At 41.9% G+C, this 26,871-nt stretch overlaps 3 protein-coding genes and 1 non-coding gene across 5 annotated transcripts in view; 2 read left to right on the top strand and 2 right to left on the bottom strand.

Annotated features, from left to right (window-relative positions):
* The first annotated feature begins 398 nt into the window (after nucleotides 1-398).
* On the top strand, nucleotides 399-7,089 carry LOC108438167. The gene is made up of 4 exons (XM_017715790.2): nucleotides 399-1,240; nucleotides 3,075-3,107; nucleotides 6,494-6,581; nucleotides 6,665-7,089. The coding sequence occupies exons 1-4, from the start codon at nucleotides 470-472 to the stop codon at nucleotides 7,087-7,089; spliced, it is 1,317 nt and encodes a 438-aa protein (XP_017571279.1). The 5' UTR covers nucleotides 399-469.
* A 3,645-nt stretch (nucleotides 7,090-10,734) lies between these two features.
* Nucleotides 10,735-16,557, top strand: LOC108438151. Of its 2 annotated transcripts, XR_001858673.2 has the most exons (3): nucleotides 10,735-11,554; nucleotides 14,671-15,003; nucleotides 16,323-16,557. XR_001858673.2 is itself a non-coding variant. In XM_017715756.2 (2 exons), the coding sequence occupies exons 1-2, from the start codon at nucleotides 10,784-10,786 to the stop codon at nucleotides 16,353-16,355; spliced, it is 804 nt and encodes a 267-aa protein (XP_017571245.1). In that variant the 5' UTR covers nucleotides 10,735-10,783; the 3' UTR covers nucleotides 16,356-16,557. The 2 variants fall into 2 exon arrangements, 1 of the variants encoding a protein (XP_017571245.1); XM_017715756.2 differs by lacking the exon at nucleotides 14,671-15,003.
* On the bottom strand, nucleotides 15,819-15,900 carry trnas-cga. The gene has a single exon. It is a non-coding gene; the product is annotated as a tRNA-Ser (tRNA).
* Nucleotides 16,558-17,776: 1,219 nt separating the features above from the next.
* Nucleotides 17,777-26,871, bottom strand: part of cavin2b (caveolae associated protein 2b) — a 14,039-nt gene continuing 4,944 nt past the window's right edge. The window contains exon 2 of the mRNA XM_017715757.2: nucleotides 17,777-19,998. Coding sequence (XP_017571246.1) covers nucleotides 19,153-19,998 — 846 coding nt within the window. The 3' untranslated portion in view covers nucleotides 17,777-19,152. The remainder of the gene's footprint in view (nucleotides 19,999-26,871) is intronic.

Genomic DNA, 26,871 nt, shown 5'->3' with positions numbered 1-26,871 from the left:
GGAATATATATAAACATAAACTTTTAAAAAGCAATAAAAAAGTTAGTGAGGAGGGGAAATGACTAAATAATTATAACATTATTATAATTGCAGACGTATTAGTTTATGTAAGGTTTTATTTATTCATATAATGTCTACGTATGTTTATTTATATTTAGATTTATTATCATTATTCTTTGCAGCGCTAGATTATATATGAATTTACTGAGTCATTTATCTTTAATTTGTTTTATTTTTCATTTTGGCAGATCTGGTCCGTCCTAGAAATGCTGTAGTCTTTAAACTCACGTTGTGTTTGAGTTTATTGTAAAAGTGAAAGTAAAAGCACTGTGTGCTGCTGAGACGCTGCGCGTGTTTGAAAACACCCAGAATCATTTCCTTGAGTTCTCGGCAGATTAAAAGACCCGCCCTGCGCCTCATCTGCTCTACTTCTGTCACTCACTCTCCCAGTCACCCACAGAAGTAAACCATGTCTGAGATCAGCAGAGAAGTTCTTCTGGAGGGTCTCTCTGCCCTCACTGGGATCACCCTGAAGTCACGCACTGAACTCCAAGAAGTCTCCACAGCTGTAGAACTGACTGTCGAAAATGTTCTCCCTGTTGTCTTTAAAATGTTGTTCAAGTCTGTGGTACCTGACCTGACTTCATTGTTGACTCAGCTATCTGTGAACTCTGAAGTCTCGACTTTCCGGAGAGAGTACTTCGTGGACATGGACGAGTTCTTTCACCCTAAGTTTGATTGCGATTTCCGAAGCGGCGCAAGCTCCTCTAAGTGTTCCCGTGGTAAAGAATCGTACACACGGCCCTGGGGGTGGTACCGCTTCGCTCTGAAGGTTCTGGATAAGTATCCTGATGGAAACACCTGGCTGGGGCCGGACGGATGGAGGAGCGAGTCTGCGCCCGGTGAGTGGCCAGTTTCCTTCCATGGAACCAGCATTGAGGGAGCCAGAGGCATCACTGAGACCCATTACAGAGCTGGGCCTCGCGATGTTTATGGGCGAGGCATCTACTCCACTCCTGATATTAGCATTGCAGAAGATTATGCTATGAGCAAGAAGTTCACATCAAAGAATGGAAAGACTTACAAGGTCATCATGCAGAACCGGATCAACCATAAGAAGAGGGTCATCACTAAAAAGAAAGACTACTGGCTCATCCCGGTTCCTGAGGGAACCTCACCAGAAAAGGAGAAGGAGATTGTGGAGACATCCATCCGTCCTTATGGCATCCTGATTAAAGAGGTATAAACCACTGATCCTCCAGATGTTCCTCACGTTCTAATCCTCAGTGTGAGTCTGATGAGTGTTCAGTGTGTTAAACTTTTTACAGCATGTTTGTCCCTGAAAAAACAATGTGAAGGTGTTTATGATGAAATAGGTTGAAAGGCTTTTCTCTTTTTTCTCTTTTTGACATTAATAATTTCATTTATGCTGTAGTATTTGTTTGTATACTTTAATGATTCCAGGGTGCTCCTTCTTGGGCTTCATCTTTAAAGGTCCTAAATGCAAATAATAACTGTGATAAAAGCAGCATATTTTTGACTGTACTGGATGTTTTATAAATGGAGAAAGACTGAAAAGAAACGATCATATAATGTTTGAATTAGCAATAAAACCGTCTTGTTTACTAAACTGCTGTCATTTATTTCATTTGAAATCATGTGTAGAAATTCTCTGATACTTTATCAGCTCCTCACTTTGAGGAAGTGCTGATATGATTTAATCATCTCAGGAAATGTTCAGGTTTGATTTATTGTGTATTTCTTTTGGGGTGGAAGTGTAACATAAACATTTTACTACTACTTTTCTGTTAGTCTTGTTAACATGATGTTTGTCTAGTTCTATAATTCGTAGTTTTGAAGGTTAAACAGGAATGTTCAGAGAGGCCTTTGTTCTGAAGGCGGAGACTCGTCATGGGGTGATCAGAAGGAAGAGGGTGGAGTGGAAACTGAGACTGTTAGTAATGGGTTTCCCCTAAAATGAAGCTGAAATCGTGATCAAACACAGTCCTAACTTCAACCCTGGCTGTTTGTTCATTTGCTTGGCGATTGTTTTGTTTGTTTGTTTACTAAGCCATCTGCATTCTGGCTGAGTACAGAGGAATGTAGAAATTAGACTGAACCTGTTTGAATGTTTGTGCAAGTTTTGTAAATATAATCTCTAAACTTCAGTGACTCTTCATTTAGAGAGTCACTAAAGTTTAGTCACTCCCGGTCTTTCTGGCAGAAGAGCTCTGAGAGAACAGTGAAATTTCTTTGTTTGGCTTCGATAAAGCGCTCCGAGTGTTTAGTGCCATGTGTACTTTTCAGTCTGCAAAAGCATCCAGGAAACGTGTTCAGCATTAGATTCCAGCAGCTCACTGTTGGTTTCCAACACTTGATGTCGCTGTTTCACTACAGTGTTATTGTACAGCCAATACAGTAAATACAGTAGAGACAGACACAGGCTCAGTTTGGACTGCTAAACTCAGACAATGAATCCAAATGCTACCTCTTTCCTGCTTTCCTGTTTATCATTATTTCTACAAATACTGACTCTACAAATGCTATTTCCAGAAAAGTTGGGACATTTTGTAAAATGCAAACCAACAAGAATATCTGATTTATTAATTCCCTTGAATCTTCATTTAACTAGCAAAAGTACAAAGAAAAAAATGGCAATGTTTCCACTGATAAACCTAACTGCACATTGTAAATACAAATGAATAGAGTAGGTGATGCTTGCAACACACTCAACACACTAGGAGACAGATCTGGACTCCAGGCAGGCCAGTCAAGCACCCACACTCTGTAGCATGAGAATGAGGCCTGGCATTGTTTGACAGCAGCATGTCTCTAAAACCCCAATATATGCCTCTGCATCAAAGGTAGCATCGTGTGAACTCATCTGACCACAGCACACATCTCCACTGTCTTTCGACCCATCCGAGATGGTTCTAAAAGCAGTTTATTGTGACATAAACTGAGTCTGTTCTACAGTTTCTCATTAGGTTGAATACTATTTTAACCAGCATTCTTTAAAGCTTGTACAGAACTAATGATATTCTTCTTCTTCTTCTTTCGGCTGCTGCCTTTAGGGGTCGCCACAGCAGATCATCTGCCTCCATCGTGCCCTATCCATTGCCTCCTCTACTTTCACACCAACCATCTCCATGTCCACCTTCACTACATCCATAAACCTTCTCTGAGGTCTACCTCTTCTCCTTCTACCCGGCAGCTCCATCTACAACATTCTTTGACCAATATATCCACTATTCCTCCTCAACACATGTCCAAACCATCTCAACCTGGCCTCTCTGGCTTTATCTCCAAACTGCTCCATCTTCACTGTCCCTCTGATCTGCTCATTTCTAATCTTGTCCATCCTTGTCACTCCCAACGAAAATCTCAGCATCTTCATCTCCGCCACCTCCAGCTTAGCCTCCTGTCTTTTAGACAGAGCCACAGTCTCCAAACCAGACATCATAGCAGGACGCACTGCTGTCTTGTAAACCTTCCCTTTCACTCTTGCTGCTATCCTTCTGTCACACATCAGCCCTGACACCCGTCTCCACCCACACCATCCAGCCTGCACCCTCTTCCTCACCTCTTTTTTGCACTGTCCAGAACTAATACTACTACTACTACTAATAATAATAATAATAATAATAATAGTAATAATATGTTTATATGCTGCCTTCACAATTCCTCACTTTACATAACAAAGAACACACAAAATGTGCCAGGCGGTTGTTATGATGTCCAAGGGGTTGCTAAAGTGTTGCTAGACAGTTGGTATTGTGTCCCAGGTGGGTACTAAAGTGTTGCTTAGTGGTTATTATAGTATCTAAGGTGGTTGCTAAGGTGTTGCTTGGCAGTTGCTAGTGTATCAAAGTGTATCAGAGTGTATTAGAGTGTATCAGGGTGTAACAGTGTATTAGACTGTATCAGACTGTATCAGAGTGTATCACGGTGTAACATGGTGTATCAGACTGTAACAGAGTGTATTAGAGTGTATCAGGGTGTAACATCGTGTATCACTCTGTCAGTGTGTTTTAGAGTGTATCAAGGTGTAACAGTGTATTAGACTTTATCAGAGTGTATTAGAGTGTATCGGGGTATAACATTGTGTATCAGACTGTATCAGAGTGTATGAGAGTGTACCAGGGTGTAACATTGTGTATCAGACTGTATCAGAGTGTATGAGAGTGTATCAGGGTGTAACATCGTGTATCACTCTGTCAGTGTGTTTTAGAGTGTATCAAGGTGTAACATTGTGTATCAGACTGTATCAGAGTGTATGAGAGTGTACCAGGGTGTAACATTGTGTATCAGACTGTATCAGAGTGTATGAGAGTGTACCAGGGTGTAACATTGTGTATCAGACTGTATCAGAGTGTATGAGAGTGTATCAAGGTGTAACATTGTGTATCAGACTGTATCAGAGTGTATGAGAGTGTACCAGGGTGTAACATTGTGTATCAGACTGTATCAGAGTGTATTAGAGTTTATCAGGGTGTAACATTGTGTATCAGACAGTTTCAGAGTGTATTAGAGTTTATCAGGGTGTAACATTGTGTATCACACTGTATCTGAGTGCACCATATTGTAATGAATTAAGAATCGCAATCTACACATTTGGAACAGGTGTGCACTATTTCTCTTTACATAAGGCCACTGTTTCATGTTATACGTGCCATCACAACATGAAGGACTGCCACAGATAAATTACTGTACATTAAAAAACTTGCGTGAACGCTGATGAATGGTGAGAGAACAATAAAAGCATGATACAAGCATTAGACGATTGACATCCAAGCTTTTGAATGCTTTTTATTTGTAGTCATTTTATATAATGGCCATGTTGACTGCCTTCACAGCCTCTACTCTGGATTCAACCTTCATCCAGAGCTCCACTCCTGCAACCAATCCCCTTCCATCCCTTACACCTACAGTTGTGGACAAATTTCCACTAACCTTCACCCAGTCCACCACTCCAATGGGGGACACCATCCAGCCACCACCTCCAGCCAGGCTAGGCTCAGAGAAGTTGTTATCCTGATCCAACCGGTTGGCAAGTCAAGAGTCACAACAAGGTAAAGTATCTGATTATAGTCATTAGTAAGAAAAGAGAACAAAGTTTCCATGAGGGGGTTTTAGGGGGTTGTGGCAGAGCGGCTTCTAAATACAAATGTGGCATGTCCTGCACAGACAGTGTTCAGCATAGATCCAGCTGTTTGAAAACTCTTCTATACCCCTGTATGACTCCTGGTTTGAACGTGTCCATAAACAGACTAGGACACTGCTTGTCAGTGGCAATTTTGTCTGCCGGGGATTCATTTAAACAGGGCCAAGTGTGTTTACCAGATCCTAGATAGTAAGCGAGAGAAAGAAGGTTATCATAGTAACATGAAAACCATTTGGATGGTTATGTGGCTTCCACATACTTTACACACCTCTACTTGTCCTTTAGAGAGTTTGACATGACCTCTAAATTCTGAGAGGCCATCCTCTATAAAATGTTGTATTTCTGAAACAAGTCAAAAGAAGGGGAAATGGGATTAATTCCTCACAGAGACAGAATAATTAAGTAGACAGTTTAGACTCAAAGCCACTTTCACACAATATAGCTGCAGTCTATTTACCATATATGCAACCTTAATGATTAAGTTTAGTAAGATTAATTACCATTTCATTATTTCTAGAAATGTTTATGTACACTGTTTATCATATTCACTCATTGTACCCTAAACAAACTGAATATATTCAGAATTATTTATTCATACGTTTCCATGTAAAGTGATTAATAAGTAGACTTGAAAAACAGACTATTTAGTTTAGGTCTGTTAATGTAAGTTGTTATGGACAAATATTCAGGCTACTAGTTAAGATGTATATCAGTTTTTGAAGACCTTTTTTCACCAATCTACAGGATAAATGATGAATACAAGCATTTGTGATTCCTGATAAACTTAGTTTGACCCTTCACTGTGAATTTAGGGAAAAAAACTGGGCTTAACCTGCAACAATGATCAAGAATGTTTTCTTTACCCTACAGATATTTCCAAGGTGGCCCCCACAATGGCAGACGTCTTTGCGTGTTCCTCCTGCAACCGATGCTACTTATTACTTATTTTAACTTTAGTATTCATTTTAAGTGTACAGAACATCTACGGTACAGTTAGTTACAGTAAAGAGGCACTCCTGGAGATCGGTAAAGTTCATCATGAACTTACCTTTAGCCTTTCAGACTTCCACTTTCTCTTACGCTCGCACTCCACCGGCACCAGCCGGCAAGGCCCAGCAGCACCGGCCTCGGGTGAGCGGCGCAGCTGCCGAACAGAGCGGCCAAAGCGGAAGCGGGGCAAGAGAGGTGGGCTACATGCTAGGCTAAAGGCTAGGGCTACACAACCACCGCTACCTAGCCTGCTGCTAGCTAATGTTCGCTCAGTCGAAAACAAGGTGGATGAGCTGAGGACCAGAATAACAACTCAGTGCTGTGCTCTTATCCTCACAGAAACCTGGCTCTCGGACAGCACGCCAGACTCTGCGATCCAGCTGGAAACTCACTCTGTCCACCGCGGGGACCGCACAGCAGCGTCAGGGTAGAACAAAGGCGGCGGTGTCTGCATCTATGTGAACAACAGGTGGTGTACGGATGTAAAGACTGTTGAAAAACATTGTTCAGCTGACTTAGAGCTGCTGATGGTGAAGTGCAGAGCCTTTTATCTGCCTAGAGAGTTCAGCTCTGTGTACATTCTGGCTACTTACATCCTGCCACGCGCAAACTCGGCCACGGCGCTAAGGCTGCTGCATGATGCCATCAGTAAACAAGAGACCGCACACCCGGACGCTGCATTCAGTGTGGCCGGCGACTTCAATCACTGCAACCTGAGGACTGTCCTCTCCAAGTATCATCAGCACGTGAGCTTTCCGACGAGGGAGAGTAACATACTCGACCAAGTTTACAGCAATGTGAGGGGGGCCTACAGATCTGACCACATCTCTGTATTCCTCTATCCAGCATACAGACAACTCTTTAAGCAAGCACTTCCAGTGAGTAAGACCATCAAAGTGTGGAATGAAGAAACTGACTTAGTGCTTCAGGACTGATTTGACAGTACAGACTGGGATGTGTTCAGAACTGCTGTTGTGAGTGAAGACTGTATTGTTGATCTAGAGGACTATGTTTCTGGGGTAATGTGCTACATCAGCAGCTGCGTTGAAAGCGTTGTCCCTACAAGGCGCTGCAGAAAATACCCCAATCAGAAACGGTGAAGTTCAGTCCATGCTACGTGCCCGCCATGCTGCATTTTTCTCAGGCAACACTGAAGATTAAAAAAGGTGCAGATATTACCTGCATAGATCTATCAGATAGGCCAAGAGACAGTACAGGCTGAAGCTGTTGGGCTACTACACCACCATGGACTCCTGGCGCATGTGACAAGGACTACAGCACATCACCCACTACCAACAGACGAGCAGGGCGGTTACAAACAGCCACACCACACTACCTGATGAGTTTTATGCTCGCTTCGAGCTCCTCAACCCTGGCCGACCGAGAGACACTATGGCCACAAGAAACACATCACTCACTGTGACATCAGTGGATGTGTGCAGGACCTTGAAGAGAATAAACCCATGGAGAGCAGCCGGCCCAGACAACATCCCTGGGCATGCACTCAGGACTTGCTCATCAGAACTGGCTGATGTGTTTGTGGACATATTCAATCTGTCCCTTGCGCAAGCTTTTGTGCCATCCTGCTTCAAGTCAACCACCATCGTACCCCTCCCAAAGAAAAGCATTGTGACCTGCCTAAATGACTATCGCCCTGTTGCACTCACCCCAATCGTGATGAAGTGTTTCGAGAGAATAGTCATGACTCACATCCAAGAGACCATTCCAAACACTATAGACCCTCTTCAGTTTGCATACCGACGGAACAGGTCCACAGACGACGCAGTGAACACAGCCCTTCACACAGCCCTCACACACCTGGAGAGCAAGGACACGTATGTCAGAATTCTCTTCATTGACTACAGCTCAGCATTTAACACGGTGATCCCACACAAACTCTCAGAAAAGCTCCTCACCCTCGGACTGACACCTGCCCTCTGTAACTAGGTGCTGAACTTTCTATCAGATAGACCCCAGTCAGTCAGAGTCAGCAGCTGCACATACAGCACAAGAACAGTCAGCAAAGGGGTCCCACAGGGCTGTGTGCTGAGCCCCCTTCTGTACACACTCTTCACGTATGACTGCGTGTCCTCCCAGAACAACACCAGCATCATCGCTTGTTCGCTGATGATACTACAGTCGTTGGACTGATCACTGGTGGGGAGGAGACAGCATACAGGAAGGAGGTGGCTGAGCTGGTGGCCTGGTGCATAACAACAATCTCCTTGAATGCAGACAAGACCAAGGAAATGATTGTTGATCCAAGGAAGAAACGGGAGCTACACACACCCCTGTACATTGGTGAGACAGAGGTGGAGAGGGTGAAAACTTTCAAATTCCTCGGCATCCACATCAGTGAGGATCTCACCTGGTCTCACAATACACACCTCATCATCAGGAAGTCCCAGCAGTGACTGTATTGTCTGAGAAGACTGAGGAAATTTGGCATGCCAGCCAAAATTCTTAGCACCTTCTACAGGAGTACGATCGAGAGCGTTCTTACCAGCTCCATCACGGTCTGGTATGGAAACTGCACTGCTCAGGACAGGAAGGCTCTCCAGCGTTTGAACAAAACTGCCCAGTCCGTCTCAGGAGCAGCCCTCACTACAGGACATTTATCACACCAGGGTCATCAGAAGGGCACAAAACATCATCAGGGACAGAGCACACCCCCAGCATAGACTCTTCACACTCCTACCTTCAGGCAGATGTTACAGGAGTATGAAGTCCAGGACAACTAGACTGACCAACAGTTTCTATTCACAGGCCATCAGGCTGGGGAACACCTCACTGACTACCTCTTCCCCCTCCCAGTCTGAACTGATTTAACCTTGCACTCAACAACTGCACCTTACCTACACTGTACTGCTGCTGTTAGAACACTACTGTTTACATCTATTACTTGCACCGAATTTGTTTACGGTTTACATCTGTTACCTGATGCACTTTATGAACAGCTGCTCTATATATTTGCACATACGCACATGTAACTTTAATTTTATTTCAACTTTGCACATACTGTACATTTTTACTTTTTACTTTTACTTTTTACTGCTGTTTTTAGTTATTCTTATATTTTCTTTTTTTATTCTCTTAAGATTATATTCGGTGAATGGAGGAACAACAAAATAAGAATTCCATTGTACAGTGTAACTGCCTGTTCTGCTGTGCACATGACAATAAAACACTTGAATCTTGAATCTTGAATCAGACGACTAAATAAATATTGATTCACCCTCGTTGTCCATCATACACAATTTCAACCAACTGCAAACGGCTGCTCTCACTAACCACCGAGGCCAGGCGCAGTTCATCTCAACAAGCCTGCTGAGCACTGCTTATTACACAGAGCTGTGCCTGGTTGATGGTAACCAGCCTTTGGGTTTCTAGGAATTAATCAAATCATCAAATCAAATTTATTTGTATAGCGCTTTTTTACAACGGATGTTGTCACAAAGCAGCTTTACAGAGTTTCAAAAAAGAAAAAGTTTCAAGAGAACTCTAAGAATGTACAGAAACCCCCCGGTGGGCAAGCCAGAGGCAACAGTGGCAAGGAAAAACTCCATCAGAACTGAGGAAGAAACCTTGGGAGGAACCAGGCTCACCAGGGGGGGACCCATTAGAGTTCCTCAGGGTTGGTGGCATCTCACAGTCCTCGTCCTCTGCTGGCAGACGGTGGTACGAGCAGAGCCCTTATATTTACATCTACAGCGTCAAAATGACACACACTATAAGTCGGGCTAGAGATAAATAAACACTGAAAAAAGAAAAATGTTTTTGGCAAAAAAAAAGTTACTGTTTCATGTTCAGGATGAACCCTTAATAACTCCTAACTTCATTCATTCGAACTATCAGCTATAAAAACCGTCACTAAACGCCACTGAAATCCGTCATCATTAAAAGTCTTTTAAGACTTGAACTAAAATGTTTGTCGGACCAGATTTTCCAAAGGGAAAAATAATCAAAACTTTAAAAAACAAATGACGCAGCGAATATAAAAGTAACTGAAAAGGTATACATTGTTTATTTTGGTGGTAATTATACACATATTAAGGAATATTAAGACATCATGATTGACGGACCCTTTATTATCATAAGGACAAGGAAATACAGAAATAAATAAATGGGGAAATAAATAAATAAATAAACATGTTTATAAAGGAATATATATAAACATCAATTTTTAAAAAGCAATACAAAAGTTAGTGAGGAGGGGAAATGACTAAATAATTATAACATTATTATAATTGCAGACGTATTAGTTTATGTAAGGTTTTATTTATTCATATAATTTCTACGTATGTTTATTTATATTTAGATTTATTATCATTATTCTTTGCAGCGCTAGTTTATATATGAATTTACTGAGTCATTTATCTTTAATTTGTTTTATTTTTCATTTTGGCAGATCTGGTCCGTCCTAGAAATGCTGTAGTCTTTAAACTCACGTTGTGTTTGAGTTTATTGTAAAAGTGAAAGTAAAAGCACTGTGTGCTGCTGAGACGCTGCGCGTGTTTGTAAACACCCAGAATCATTTCCTTGAGTTCTCGGCAGATTAAAAGACCCGCCCTGCGCCTCATCTGCTCTACTTCTGTCACTCACTCTCCCAGTCATTCACAGAAGTAAACCATGTCTGAGATCAGCAGAGAAGTTCTTCTGGAGGGTCTCTCTGCCCTCACTGGGATCACCCTGAAGTCACGCACTAAACTCCAAGAAGGCTCCACAGCTGTAGAACTGACTGTCAAAAATGTTCTCCCTGTTGTCTTTAAAATGTTGTTAGAGTTTCTGGTACCTGACCTGACTTCATTGTTGACTCAGCTATCTGTGAACTCTGAAGTCTCGACTTTCCGGAGAGAGTACTTTGTGGACATGGATGAGTTCTTTCACCCTAAGTTTGATTGCGATTTCCGAAGCGGCGCAAGCTCCTCTAAGTGTTCCCGTGGTAAAGAATCGTACACACGGCCCTGGGGGTGGTACCGATTCGCTCTGAAGGTTCTGGATAAGTATCCTGATGGAAACACCTGGCTGGGGCCGGACGGATGGAGGAGCGAGTCTGCGCCCGGTGAGTGGCCAGTTTCCTTCCAGGGAACCAGCATTGAGGGAGCCAAAGCCATCACTGAGACCCATTACAGAGCTGGGCCTTCCGAGGCTTATGGGAGAGGCATCTACTCCACTCCTGATATTAGCATTGCAGAAGATTATGCTATGAGCAAGAAGTTCACATCAAAGAATGGAAAGACTTACAAGGTCATCATGCAGAACCGGATCAACCCTATGAAGAGGGTCATCACTAAAAAGAAAGACTACTGGCTCATCCCGCTTCCTGAGGGAACCTCACCAGAAAAGGAGAAGGAGATTGTGGAGAGATCCATCCGTCCTTATGGCATCCTGATTAAAGAGGTGTAAACCACTGATCCTCCAGATGTTCCTCACGTTCTAATCCCTTAATGTAGTGTTAATATCATGAGTGTTCAGTGTGTTTAACATTCTACAGCATGTTTGCTACTGAAGAAACAATCTGAAGGTATTTATTTTGTTGGGTTGTAATGAATACATTGTCTGCATGTTTATCTCAAGAAACCTACAAACATCTTACAAGTTATTAATAAATGTGATAAAGTAGCTGGCATGCTGGGAGAAAATCAACAATTTTCTAGATTTGATAGATGCTAAAGAGCAAGACTGAAACAAAACCTTCACTTACTGGATAAATAGATAATAAAACCTTCTTATTTACTAAAACACTATCATTTCTTTCATTTTAAATCATGCGTATAAATTCCCTGAAACTGTACCAGGTCCTCATATTGATGAAGTCGTGATGTGAGAGTAAAATCATCAGAGGAAATATTAAAGTTGATCACTTATTGTGTAATTTATTTTGAGTTGGAAAACAGAAATTGACATAGTGTAATAACACCAGTGGTGGACAGTAACTAAGTAAATGTAATTCGTTTCTGTACTTAAGTAGTTTTTTCTTGTATCTGTATTTTACTTAAGTTCCTCCATTCTGGGCGACTTTTTCCTTTCACTCCACTACATTTCAGAGTCTAATATCCGACTTTTTCCTCCGCTTCATTTTGAGAAATCTGTTGTTCCTTTTGGTTTCTGTGTGTATAAAAACGTAACATGTTAAAATGAAAGAAGCGCAAAGCCAGAGCGAATCTTGTTACAACAATAACAGGACATTAGAGTCATAATTAATCTTTTAGTACTTTTATTTTTGATACCTAAGTACATTTGAAGGCAAATACTTTAGTACTTTTACTCAAGTTGAGGTCTAGAGTAAGGACTTCTACTTTTACTGGAGTAATATTTTACCTGGGGTGTCTCTACTTTAACTCAAGTACATGGTTTGTGTTCTCCGTCCACCTCTGAATAACATGTTATTATTACTGTTCTTGTTATATATTGTAAAGGTCAGCATAATGTTTAAGGAATATTCCGAGGGATCTCTAGACGTAGGGTCACGTCCTCAGTGAGAGAGTGGTCAGACGTCAGAGGGTGGAGCAGAACACAAGCTGTAACTGTCTGTGAGAGATAACAGTTTCCCCACAACATGAAACAGAAATCATGATTAAATAGAGTCTGAACTTCAACTGAAGGCTAATTATTTATTAATTATTAATGAATTGTGGCTGAAGTTTTGTGGAAGTATTGCAAATTTGATGTATTTTCAGTAATTCTCACCTAAAGACTCTGAATCATTTGAGCCATTTTTCAAAGAACGAATATAATCCGTGCAATATTAATTAGTGCTAAATAGAGTTTAATTAAAGTCCTTATGACATACAGAAAGTCTGAAAGCAGTTTTCAATGATTGAGAGGATTATTATGTGTGAAGGGAAAGAGTACATTCCAGCGGCGTTCCTCCTGGACACGCATGAAAATGCAGCATGAATTTCCTGATTATGACGAACTGACTGAATGATCGAGTACTCAGAAAAATGTATCTGAGTGAGTGAAATGTAATCATTTGACATCATAATTTAGCATGTATAATAACTCAGGACTCAGGGGAGAGCAAGACTGTTCTATCTCTTAACCACCCTGAGATAAACCATAAACATCCCTGATATTTACTGTTATAAAATCCCGTGAAATAGATGTTTTATCTATGAAAATCACTCCGTGCTCAGTAGAAGTGATGGATATATTGAACATTTTTATCTTCTCTCAAGCAACATTAGCATAATGCCATTCTTTTATCATCTATATCTTAATAACGAAGAAAGTCGACATCATTAACAAACAGTCCGATGATGAGTCATGACAGAGTCTGGAAAACTCTGCCGGTCTCTGTTGAGTCTACAGTGTGCTTTGATGAGCAGGAATGGAAAGCGGCTCCAAAGTGTAAATAAATCACTGCTATGTTGTTGTAGTTCACCTGTTAAACCTCTAGAGGCCAACTATCTTGAACCTAATGCACTGTAAATCATGAAATCTTCAAATATGTTGTATTACTTTGGTCATTTGGTTGAACATTTCTTGACACTTAAGCCCTTGAGATACTCAACTGAAAGTGTTTCACAGCTCATTTTGTATAAGATAAGGATTATTTGATGATTGATTGATTCAAAGCAGTAGTCTGATCAGAGTCTCGTTATAGTTCACTCTTAGAAGTCTGAAAATGTCACTGGGGCAGTACCTCTCTTGTCACTGGGGTACATCTCAGTATCTTTAATTTGAGAGCGAGAGAGTCAGAGAGAAAGAGGGAGAGGGAGAGAGAGTAAGAGGGGGAAAGAGTGAAAGCAAGGGAGTTAGAGAGAAAGAGAGAGAGGGGGAGTGAGAGTCAAAGAAAGAGAGAGAGAGAGAGAGAGAGAGAAAGAATGGGAGTGAGGGGGAGATTGAGAGCAAGAGAGTTAGAGAGAAAGAGGGAGAGGGAGAGAGAAAGAAAGAGAGAAAGAGAGCGAGAGAGAGTGAAAGAATGGGAGAGAGGGGGAGATTGAGAGCGAGAGCGCTAGAGAGAAAGAGAGAGGGGGGAGTGAGAGAGAGAGAGTGAAAGAGAGAGAGAGAGTGAAAGAGAGAGAGGGGGAGTGAGAGTGGAAGAGAGAGAGAGAGAGAGAGTGAAAGAATGGGAGTGAGGGAGAGATTGAGAGCAAGAGAGTTAGAGAGAAAGAGGGAGAGGGAGAGAGAGAAAGAAAGAGAGAGAGAAAGAGTGAGAGGGGGAGTGAGAGTGGAAGAGAGCGAGAGAGAGTGAAAGAATGGGAGAGGGGGGGAGATTGAGAGCGAGAGAGCTAGAGAGAAAGAGAGAGGGAGAGCGAGAGAGAGTAAGAGGGGGCAAGAGTGAAAGCAAGGGAGTTAGAGAGAAAGAGAGGGGGGAGTGAGAGAGAGAGAGTGAAAGAGAGAGAGAGTGAAAGAGAGAGAGAGAGTGAAAGAGAGAGGACACAGCTGAAAGCCTGAAATCACTGTAAAACGTCCATCTGAAATCTGTAAAATGAAAATGACTTTAACTTAATACATTTTTTTATTTGCTGACTTGGCAACTGTGTTTTTCTGTTTTAACGCTGTAACAGGACTGAGTGGCCTTGTGCAGGAAGTCATCCTAACCCTCAAGTATTAGTGACCAGCTGCTGTAGACAAAGACAGACCGCCGAGCTGAACTCACCAAAAACGAAGCAGAGCCGAACTGACAGGGCAGATTAGAGACGGGAAATAAACTAATTACAACACTCCAGAAACTTCTTACTGCGGCACCCTGGGGCAGAATCCAGCAGTGAAGCGACAGGTTCAGGAGTTGCCTTGGGTGACAACTACAGCTTCGTTCACACTCTTTCCTCCACCTTTTTGTGTGTGTCGACATTGAATCGCCTGCTGGTGAAGTGTGGGAGAAAATCATAGAGCTGCAGGTGCTTTTTTGTTTGGGCTCTTCTCCATCAATGAGTCAATTCTCATTAGAAAGCAAAACCAGGTCTTAATCCTAATGATTTCCAACAGGCCTTTTTCAGCAGGACAGGAACAGCCCAGGGTCTTAATCCAGCCCTGAGCTTCGGTGTGTGAAGTGTGTGTGTTAACACTGGGAAGGGAAAAGCTGCTGCCTTCTTTTTAGATGTTTTACTAAGAGGAGCAGCTCTCTAGCAAGGGCTGTATTAACTTAACAGATACGTTTACTGTTTAAACTTTAGTGTCTTTCTTCATAATAGACTACAAAACTGAAGGAGCAGCTGTTAAAAGCTCTACCTCAACAATAAAGCCAAAGATCTCACCCCTTTTGATGTCACTCATCAGCACTCAAACTTTTGACATGTTTGAGCCAAAAGAGATTCAATGTGAGCTTCTAACGACAGTCTAAAGAATTAAACTGTCAAATTATTATTTACAACCTGATCTTCATGGAAGAATTCTTCCCTGATAGCACGGGGAACAAAGCCTGGGGTCCACTAATGCTTTGGTCAGCGTTTTCAAGGCTACCCACTGGTGTTTAAGCAGAGTATAGGACACAATTTCACTTCTCATCGCTCGTTTTCCGTTCACAGTCCGGCTTACTCACCTCACACTTTAAAGTAATGGGACATTTTTCAAAAGAATAATAAAAAAAAGTGTCCTCAAACTTTTGAGAGGCAGTTTCAAGTATTTATATATATTTAAAGTAATGTGGGCTAAATTTAGCCCTAAATCAGCGGATATGAAGGGAATCAAAGCGTTTGGCAGGTAAAAGGCAGACCGTCACGAACAGGATTCGAACCTGTGCGGGGAAACCCCATTGGATTTCGAGTCCAACGCCTTAACCTCTCGGCCACCGTGACCGCGCCGAGCTGCTCCACTCGCGGCTTCAAATACTCACAATATAATCACGGAACTGACGCCTTTGACCGCAGTAGCTACATGTTTGGCGTCGTTTTGCAGTTGTAACGACGCCAGACGGACTTCTGTTTTAGGAAGATGAAATTGGCGTCTTACTCGCCAGCGCCTCTTTCCGTTCCACCTTAAATAGTGCAGCAGTTGTAACGCCTGAAGCGCCCAACATGTCGCTACCGCGGCACAATTTAAGGTAGAACGGGAAAGTTCGAATAAGAAGCTGGCTTCAGCCTCGCTTTTGTTTCTTAGTTTTATTCATCGAAAGCCTTTAACACTGACGGCTGACTTGATTAAGACACCATTTTACCGCGCCGCGGTTTCAGCCAGTATGTTAACCTTCACGCTTGTTCATGTTGTCTTTGTTCGCCAGCATGTTCCGCTGCGGACCGGCAGGAGGCGGTAAAGTGCAGATTCCAGCCTGAAGATACAACATCCGGGAAAGATCTGGACTGCGCTGTTTTACTGACTGACACTGAAATCACTGCTGAGTTTTATTGACAGTTGCACTGAACAGGTGATTAAGGAATTTATTTCACTCGTACTTTATTTTTATTATATGTGTAACATGTCTTCTTCTTCTTCTTCTTCTTCTTCTTCTTCTTCTTCTTCTTTCGGCTGCTCCCTTTAGGGGTCGCCACAGCGGATCATCTGCCTCCATCTTCTCCTATCCACTGCCTCCTCTACTTTCACACCAACCATCTCCATGTCCACCTTCACTACATCCTTAAACCTTCTCTGAGGTCTACCTCTTCTCCTTCTACCCGGCAGCTCCATCTCCAACATTCTTTGCCCAATATATCCACTATTCCTCCTCAACACATGTCCAAACCATCTCAACCTGGCCTCTCTGGCTTCATCTCCAAACTGCTCCACCTTCACTGTCCCTCTGATCTGCTCATTTCTAATCTTGTCCATCCTCGTCACTCCCAACGAAAATCTCAGCATCTTCATCTCCGCCACCTCCAGCTCAGCCTCCTGTCTTTTAGACAGAGCCACAGTCTCCAAACCATCCATCATAGCAGGACGTGTAAACATGTAATATTTACATATACAGATTTATTAGTTTTAAAATGGTTATTGGTAATTGTTTTTTTTTCAATATAAGTCTAGATATCTGACCTATAACAGGGGAACTGATTTACACTGAACTTACTGAGCCAAACTTTAGAATTTACACTGAGCTTACCGACCCAAACTTTAGAATTTACACTGAGCTTACCGACCCAAACTTTAGAATTTACAGAGCTTACCGACCCAAACTTTAGAATTTACACTGAACTTACTGACCCAAACTTTAGAATTTACACTGAACTTACTGACCCAAACTTTAGAATTTACACTGAGCTTACCGACCCAAACTTTAGAATTTACACTGAGCTTACCGACCCAAACTTTAGAATTTACAGAGCTTACCCACCCAAACTTTAGAATTTACACTGAACTTACCGACCCAAACTTTAGAATTTACACTGAACTTACTGAGCCAAACTTTAGAATTTACAGAGCTTACCGACCCAAACTTTAGAATTTACACTGAACTTACTGACCCAAACTTTAGAATTTACACTGAGCTTACTGACCCAAACTTTAGAATTTACACTGAACTTACTGACCCAAACTTTAGAATTTACACTGAGCTTACTGACCCAAACTTTTATCTCAGTAAGCTCTCTCTCTCTCCCTCCCTCTCTCTCTCTCTCTCTCTCCCTCCCTCTCTCTCTCTCTCTCTCCCTCCCTCTCTCTCTCCCTCCCTCTCTCTCTCTCTCTCTCTCTCCCTCTCTCTCTCTCTCTCTCACACACACACACATTGAGAAGAAATCCCACTCAGGAGTTTCAAAGTTTTTATTAGTTTTTCACTGTGAGAATAAACAGAAACAGGTGCTTCAGTAATAAATGAAGGTGAAGATTCTGAACTCAAACAGATTCTTTGGCATCAGTAATTTTTCACAATATAAGTGTGAACATTAAAGCTTCTCTAATACAGTGCTGCGTCAGTGATCAGCTGGATTACACTCATATAGCCCCAATATTCTAACTGTGAGGAAGAAAAGTGTTAGAATCAGAGTTAAAGTTATTGGTTTTCACATCTGAAACACACATACACACACACACACACCTGCACTCAGAGCAGAGATAAAAATATACTAAATATGTTCTCATTAGTAATATGAGAATGTATGTCTTTTCCATAATGTTTCTCCCCAAGCAGATTTAGCTCTAATAGGTTTGTTAATTTTCTGGTTTTATATTTATTAGTGGATACATTTCTTAATTAAACCCTTTTGTTCCCCAAAATGAGTTTGGCTTTAAATTTGACAAGACCTTGACTTCATGCAGCATCCAGACCCACTTGTTTTTTCCACACCTCTCTCTGTCTGTCTGACTCTCTTTAATCTACACAGCCAAATTTTTTTGAGGAACTACCTGCTCTCAACATCAACATCACTGAAACATCTTAAACAGCCAAAATACACTCTGTTGTACTCAAATACACTCTGTTACTCTCTAATTCAGTTTAATACTGTCCGACAGGATTCTCATACATATAGACAGGACACTCTGTTATTATTCCCCTGCGTCTGATTGGCTGTTAAACATGACTTTGAACATTTCAGAACTTCAGAGATTCACAGTATTTGATGCTAATTAAACACAACGTGCTTAAGGACTGCAGCAGATTATAACAGGACACAAACGCTCATTTCTGTGTTGTGTCCTGATGGTGGCGCTGTGATGCTGTAGACTCTGTAAACAGGAAACAGGATGAAGTCCAGCTTGCTTTCATGGAACATTCCAGGACAGATGCATTGTGGGTAGAGAAGAGTCGCAGGGCGTGCAGGCAGAGCTGGGTGTGTGCTCATCCTTCAGCTCTTAAAGTGATAGTTCAGCCAAAAATTCCCCCAGTCGAACCCCCAGCCCCTCTGACACCCCCTTACTCAGAGTCAAGGCTTGATTAAGGCTGATTACTTGTTAGCTACATTAGCCTCAGAGCTCTAACATTAAAGAAGTAAACTTGGGGGGGTCAGTGGGGGAGTCAGAGAGAGAGGGGGTCAATTGGTGGGGGTGGGGTGGGGGATCGGTCAGCGGGGGAAACTGGGGTAATGTGAACTGAACTATCGCTTTAAACAGTCAGAGCTGAATCTGATTTATGCTTGTATTGCTCAACTGAGAACAGGAGTGTGTTAGTGTGTGTTAGAAATTTAAGACTCCACAGCGCTCCCTCCAGATTGAACGACACCTACATATCTCTCCTTCTCCTGATCTTCATACTCCTCCTCCTCTTCTCCGTGCAGAGCATTGTGGGAGATCTCTCCACGGGAGGCATCCTGGGGCAGTGTGGCGGACAGAGCGTACTCCTCACTCACCCCCTCAGCCATTTCCTCTTGTTCCATGAACATCTCCTCCTTCTCCATGATCTCCTCCTTCTCCATGGCTTCAAAAGTGGCTTTCAGCTCCTGCTGATCGGGAGCCAACTGGGAATGGACCTGAGTGAAGGTCAGGTTCTGGTCAGGGCTGTTTATGGGGTCGAGCTCAATGGTTGCTGCGGCGATGGAAGAACTCTCAGCCTCCACAGGCTCGTCCCCTTCAGGCTCTTCCTTAACTTCCTTCACCTTCTTCCTGCCAAAGAGTGGGGAAACCTTGAAGGAGGAACTCTTGGCGCCAGGGTTTTTCTGGTGGCTGGGCGTCAGGCTCTTCTTGATCTTCTCACGCTTCTCTGCAGAAACAATCTTGTTCATCTTCTTCTCGAAGTTCTGCCGGGAGAAGGCCTTCTTCAGGCTATCCACTTTCTTCAGGCTGGATCGCTTGATCTTCTCGGCACGAGACTTTTCCATATGCTCTCCAGCCAGCTCTATCATTTCAAAACATTCTTCGTCCTCATCCTCCTCTTCCTCCTCTGGTCCCAGCTCCTCGTCAGAGGAAAGCTGGATGGTCTGGAGCTCCTCCTGTGAGCGGTTGGGGTCAAGATTCACAGATTCATTCTCAGCATCACGGGGGAACGGCGGCGGGTCCTTCACAAACACACTGGAGGGAATCTCAGTCTCGTCCTGAAACACAAGTTGTTGAAGTTTTACAAACACACGTCTGTAAAAGACCGAAAAGTACTGGAAAGTGTGAAAAACAATCCAGACCATCACAAAAACAGCTTAAAACACGGGACATTTCTGTCAAGTAGAGCATTGGGGCCAGATGTGACCTCATAATGAAAACATGTGGGTACAGCCATGAGGCAACCATCATTTCCTAAATGTAGAGGGAATGTAAACTTATTAGGGAGGGAAATTTCCAAACAATACAATGTTTTGTGAAGGAGGAGCTCAATGTTGAATGCACTGGTGAGCTCGTCAACATTCTTCAATGGACAACAAATCTGACGATAGCACATGGATGCAATGTAAGTAAGCATTTGTAAGCATGTATGTGTATATTTTGTGCATATTTAATATTTCAGGTTTTTTTGTATTTTTACATTGTATTTTCTCTGCACTGTTTTTAGTATGTACATCAATCAGGCATAACATTATGACCACCTCCTTGTTTCTGCGCTCATTGTCCATTTTAATAATAATAAAAATAATTATTATTATTATTGTTATTATTATTATTATTAATCTTATTTTTATAGCACTTTTCATTCCGGTGGAAGCTGAAAGTGCTTTATAGACAGGTGATAAAAGAAGAGATCATTAGTATTTAATTAGAATCAGAAGAAAATGAAGATTCAATTACAAGATAAAGATAAACACCACGCGACATTCAGTTTTAATGAACTCCTGAGTTAAAGAGATACGTTTTCAGGTGCTTCTTAAAAGTGAGCACTGAGCTTGACTGTCTAATAAAAGGTGGAATTGAGTTCCACAGTTTAGAAGCAGAATAACTGAAAGAGTCTCTCCTTGTTTTCTGTATTTTACAGAGGGTATTTGTAGAAGGCCACTATCTGCAGATCTTAGATTACGTGCTGGAACATAAACAGACAGACACTCTGATGTAAGCAGGTGCTTTAGGGTTGTTTTGAGCTTTAAAGACCAGTAGCAGAACCTTGAAATCTATCCTGAACGATACAGGCAGCCAGTGCAGCTCTTTCTAAATGGGAGTGATGTCATCTCTCTCTCTCTTTTGCTTTTGTTAGGATGCTGCTGCGTTTTGTACGAGTTGTAAGGGATGTACAGTTTTCTTAGGAAGTCCAGTAAGAAGAGCATTACAGTAGCCAGGTCTGCTTGTAACAAATGCATGAACAAGTTTCTCTGCGTTGCTCTGAAATAGAAAAGGCCGAACTTTAGTGATACTTCTTAAGTGATAAAAAGCTATTTTAGCGACCGTGTTTACATGCGGAGTCTAAGATCACACTTTATCAGCTCCACTTACTATATAGGTGCACTTTGTAGTTCTACAATTACAGATCGTGTTCCACCAGTTTCTCTGCATACTTTGTTAGCTCCCTTTTACCCTGTTCGCCACACAATGCTCACCACTAGCATTTCAATGGACATCAAATAACATCAAAACTACTATTTCTTCACATTCTCTTGATAATTGTGTTTAATTCTGGAATGCCGCTTTGCGCTGTACAACATCAGACAGATACGGCCGTTTCTAACACAACAAGCCACCCAACTCTTGGTACAAGCAGTGGTCATCTCACGCCTCGACTACTGCAATGCCATACTGACGGGCCTCCCGGCCTGTGTTGTAAAACCACTGAAGATGGTTCAGAACGCTGCAGCGCGTCTGGTCTTTAACCAACCAAAACGGGCGCATGTCACCCCACTGCTCATTGAGCTCCACTGGTTACCGGTTGCTGCTCGTATCAAATTTAAAACTCTTACGATTGCCTACCAGGTGTTAACAGAGCAGGCTCCTTCCTACCTGCACTCGCTCCTAAAGGCTTACAGCACCGCCCGGCCGCTGCCATCCTCCAATGAACGTCGCTTAGCTTTGCCAAACATTCACACAAAGCAATCGAGACTGTTCTCATACTTGCTTCCCCAATGGTGGAACAAGCTACCTTCCGCTGTCAGAGCAGCGGCGTCCCTCGCTATTTTTAAGAAACTCCTGAAGACGGAGCTCTTCAGGGAGCACTTGCTCTAATCGCCTCTTGCAATCTAACCACTACCAACCTCATCTCCTTCTTGCCCTCCTTCCCTTCTCTACCCCACTATTACCCCTTGGCCTCCTTTAAGGCCTGACTATGTTTGTTCTATGTACCACATTATTTGTAAGTCGCTTTGGATAAAAGCGTCTGCTAAATGTAATGTAATGTAATGTTGTAAACTAAAAATCTTATAATTGCATCTTCAAGCATGGAGATGTTAGTTGTATGTATGGAAAACACTTTTACATGTAATAAAAATAAATATTTCTTCTTACAAGAGCAAAATCTGCATGTGTTATTGAATGTATTTTGGGCATTAAAAAACATGGACTAGAGGAGTTTTTGGGGATGAGGTTTGAGGCACTTAACCTTGTTATGGAGATTTCACTACAATCCAACAGCATAAATTTAACAACAGAAAACAAGAGTGAGGGTCAAACAGAAAGACTAACCAGGCAAACCAGCACTGCTGTGCAGAACATCATCTCAGAGTGCACCATGTATCGGTCTTCAGAATTTGGCACAGCAGCGTGAGCCCACAGAGCCTCCTGTTTAGTGTAAACAGTGCAGCTGGAGGGGGGCAGCGTGTGTGTGTTTTTCCTTGGGCACACATTAGAGCTCCTGACACTCGACTAAAAAACCCAGGCAGAACCCACTGAAGAACACTTGGAGATATTTGAACATTAAGTTAAGTGATACTTTTTTAATCCCACAAACGGGGAAATTCCGTGAGCTGAAACACCACATACACACTAGTGAATACACACACACACTAGGGGGCAGCGAGCACACTTGCCCGGAGCGGTGGGCAGCCCTATCCACAGCACCCGGGGAGCAATTGGGGGTTAGGTGTCTTGCTCAAGGACACCTCAGTCATGGACTGTGTGACCTTCCGGTCACAAGCCCAGCTCCCTAACCTCCAGCCCACGATTGCCCCCTAATTACTGATTAATGATTATTGGTAATTGGTAATTGCCCTGTGATGGACTGGCGACCTGTCCAGGGTGTATCCTGCCTTCCGCCCGAAGACTGCTGGGATAGGCTCCAGCACCCCCCGCGACCCTGACGGAGAAGCGGCTTAGAAAATGGATGGATGGATGGATTATTGGTAATAATCACCATTAGCTATCCAGTGCACTTATTTCTGCATGTACAACATTCCAACACCGTGGACTCAGCAGCTTGTAGAATCTGTTCTCAAGTCAGATCTTATTAATCTGGAAGCATAAATCCACCTGAACATGAATTCTGTACGACGCTGGATGCGCTGGACACTCTTTGTTCACTCTTCAGCGGCCCAGGCATTCGATTATGATGTTATCTCTAAATATGCACTTTTCCACTGGTGAGTGTTGATCTAGGATGGAATTTGTCTAGAACCAGATGCAAAGCCATCAAGGCGAATAGCAACTAGCACATCACATTTAAAGAGTTTCAGCTCTCAGCGAGATTCTAACCGAGGATGATTCATTCCACAAACAGCTCAGGCACGTGATGCCCGATTGTTGGAATGTTCAGTGTGTGTGTGTGTGTGAGAGAGTGAGTGTGTATAAGTGAACGTGTGCGTGAGTGCGTGTGATAAGACCAGTGTAAGTTCTGTCTGCAGATCTCTGTTCATCTGTATGTAATCCTCTCTGTGAATTCTGTATTAATGAGTTTAATTCGTATTTTAACTGAATTTCATTTTTCTTTTCTGTTTCTATGGTGAGGGATGTGCCAGCGCTGAGCTGGAGGAGTTTCTGCTCCAGGACTGTTTTGTGTCTGTTTGTATCTGGTTGCCTGGACAACCGGGCCCATGTGGGAGGAGAAGCTGGGGATTGTGGGTCGTTTCCACATGGAAACTATTCCTGTTACTTTAAAATGGAAAGAAAATGTGATTAAATATGTTGCAAAACTTCGATCGACTCTGATCGTGTTCACTTTTGAAAATGTTTGAAATTCCAGAAGAAAACTGATTTCACTTTTTGCTCTGATAACACACACACACACACACACTCGGCGTGCAGCTCGTTATTATTAATTTGTTAAAATCTCACGAGTCAAACCTTCACAGCAGGTTTGATGCTTTGATTCTTGTTTAGAGATTAATCTGCTGTTATCAGTCAACCAGTCAGCATTATTATTATATCATATCATCTCTGCTATGGACAATAACACCTTAACACTAACCCACTGTAAAGAACAACAACACTTAAGCCACTTTAAATTGTATATTGTCTCTATAGTTTGTGTATATTTAATATATTTAAGTTTGTTTTTTATATATTTTACTTATTTCCTTTCTGTAGAGTGGTTATCGGAGCCTCACCACAAGCATTTCAATGCAGAAATGTCCTGACATGTTGTGCACATGACAAATAAACTTGAAGAAACGAGTCAAAAAACATGAAAATGGAGTGAAATGCACCCCCCCCACACACACACATGCACTCTTCTGTGGGGAAATGATCAGAATGGCAGAAGAATGGAGAGCGGAGGGAAGGAAGCAGCTCAGAGTTTCCACCGGCCAGCTGCGGGGAGGTGGAGGGCTGCTGTGGGTGGGTCAGATTGGGACTGGGATAACGATAAAGAAAATGACTCTTTCTCTCATATTATACCAAAAACGATTTTAAGATTACTCAGAACCATGGCAGAACCCTGTTTTGTAGCTACGCAGAACTATGTTAAGATATATAAGAGGTTCTCTATCACAGAGAACTACTTAAGGAAGAAAAGAACAATTCCACCATTAATGTGCTTTTTTGGGTTGTTTTTTTGGGTTGTTGTTATTATATTTAACCACTGAGATTTACTAAAAAGCTATTTGGAAAGACAAAACAGCAAAAATCAAGGATTTGTCTGGGATTTATGGAATGGGGACAGTCAGCATTAAATATCACACAGAATTCCCAGCAGCTTCTTACATCTATCTGAGGAAAACTGCACCTTTACCACCGGAGCAGCAGCAACTGCTTAGCAACAACCTGGAACACCATTGCAACCAAGTAGCAAGACCTTAGCAACCGTCTTGGACACTGTAGCAACCGCTTGGGTTCTGTAAAAGCTTTACATAATGCTGGTTAAAGCCTAATGAGAAACTGTAGAACAGACTCGGTTTATATCACAATACCTACATTTAGAGCCGGTTATTCATTCAGTCTAATGAGAAACTGTAGAACAGACTGGGTTTATATCACAATACCTACATTTAGAGTCAGTTATTCATTCAGCCTAATGAGAAACTGTAGAACAGACTCGGTTTATATCACAATACCTACATTTAGAGTCGGTTATTCATTCAGTCTAATGAGAAACTGTAGAACGGACTCGGTTTATATCACAATACCTACATTTAGAGTCGGTTATTCATTCAGTCTAATGAGAAACTGTAGAACAGACTCGGTTTATATCACAATACCTACATTTAGAGTCGGTTATTCATTCAGTCTAATGAGAAACTGTAGAACGGACTCGGTTTATATCACAATACCTACATTTAGAGTCGGTTATTCATTCAGCCTAATGAGAAACTGTAGAACAGACTGGGTTTATATCACAATACCTACATTTAGAGTCAGTTATTCATTCAGCCTAATGAGAAACTGTAGAACGGACTCGGTTTATATCACAATACCTACATTTAGAGTCGGTTATTCATTCAGCCTAATGAGAAACTGTAGAACAGACTCGGTTTATATCACAATACCTACATTTAGAGTCGGTTATTCATTCAGCCTAATGAGAAACTGTAGAACAGACTGGGTTTATATCACAATACCTACATTTAGAGTCAGTTATTCATTCAGTCTAATGAGAAACTGTAGAACAGACTCGGTTTATATCACAATACCTACATTTAGAGTCGGTTATTCATTCAGTCTAATGAGAAACTGTAGAACAGACTCGGTTTATATCACAATACCTACATTTAGAGTCGGTTATTCATTCAGCCTAATGAGAAACTGTAGAACGGACTCGGTTTATATCACAATACCTACATTTAGAGTCGGTTATTCATTCAGCCTAATGAGAAACTGTAGAACGGACTCGGTTTATATCACAATACCTACATTTAGAGTCGGTTATTCATTCAGCCTAATGAGAAACTGTAGAACAGACTCGGTTTATATCACAATACCTACATTTAGAGTCGGTTATTCATTCAGCCTAATGAGAAACTGTAGAACAGACTCGGTTTATATCACAATACCTACATTTAGAGTCGGTTATTCATTCAGTCTAATGAGAAACTGTAGAACAGACTCGGTTTATATCACAATACCTACATTTAGAGTCGGTTATTCATTCAGTCTAATGAGAAACTGTAGAACAGACTCGGTTTATATCACAATACCTACATTTAGAGTCGGTTATTCATTCAGCCTAATGAGAAACTGTAGAACGGACTCGGTTTATATCACAATACCTACATTTAGAGTCGGTTATTCATTCAGTCTAATGAGAAACTGTAGAACAGACTCGGTTTATATCACAATACCTACATTTAGAGTCGGTTATTCATTCAGCCTAATGAGAAACTGTAGAACGGACTCGGTTTATATCACAATACCTACATTTAGAGTCGGTTATTCATTCAGCCTAATGAGAAACTGTAGAACAGACTGGGTTTATATCACAATACCTACATTTAGAGTCAGTTATTCATTCAGCCTAATGAGAAACTGTAGAACAGACTCGGTTTATATCACAATACCTACATTTAGAGTCGGTTATTCATTCAGCCTAATGAGAAACTGTAGAACGGACTCGGTTTATATCACAATACCTACATTTAGAGTCGGTTATTCATTCAGTCTAATGAGAAACTGTAGAAAACGACCCCCCCACC

This window comes from Pygocentrus nattereri, chromosome 30, assembly GCF_015220715.1.
Source record: "Pygocentrus nattereri isolate fPygNat1 chromosome 30, fPygNat1.pri, whole genome shotgun sequence".
Taxonomy (NCBI): Eukaryota; Metazoa; Chordata; class Actinopteri; order Characiformes; family Serrasalmidae; genus Pygocentrus; species Pygocentrus nattereri.
This window is presented reverse-complemented; position numbering and strand designations above follow the sequence as displayed.

Bases quoted from the DNA above. Each gene is read 5' to 3' on its own strand.
- LOC108438151 (XM_017715756.2), top strand. From the start codon at position 10,784: ATGTCTGAGATCAGCAGAGAAGTTCTTCTGGAGGGTCTCTCTGCCCTC. The intron at 11,555-16,322 runs GTGTAAACCACT...TTTGTTCGCCAG, and splicing joins ATGGCATCCTGATTAAAGAG to CATGTTCCGCTGCGGACCGG.
- LOC108438167 (XM_017715790.2), top strand. From the start codon at position 470: ATGTCTGAGATCAGCAGAGAAGTTCTTCTGGAGGGTCTCTCTGCCCTC. The intron at 3,108-6,493 runs GCCCTATCCATT...TTATCCTCACAG, and splicing joins AGATCATCTGCCTCCATCGT to AAACCTGGCTCTCGGACAGC. The intron at 6,582-6,664 runs GTAGAACAAAGG...AACATTGTTCAG, and splicing joins GACCGCACAGCAGCGTCAGG to CTGACTTAGAGCTGCTGATG.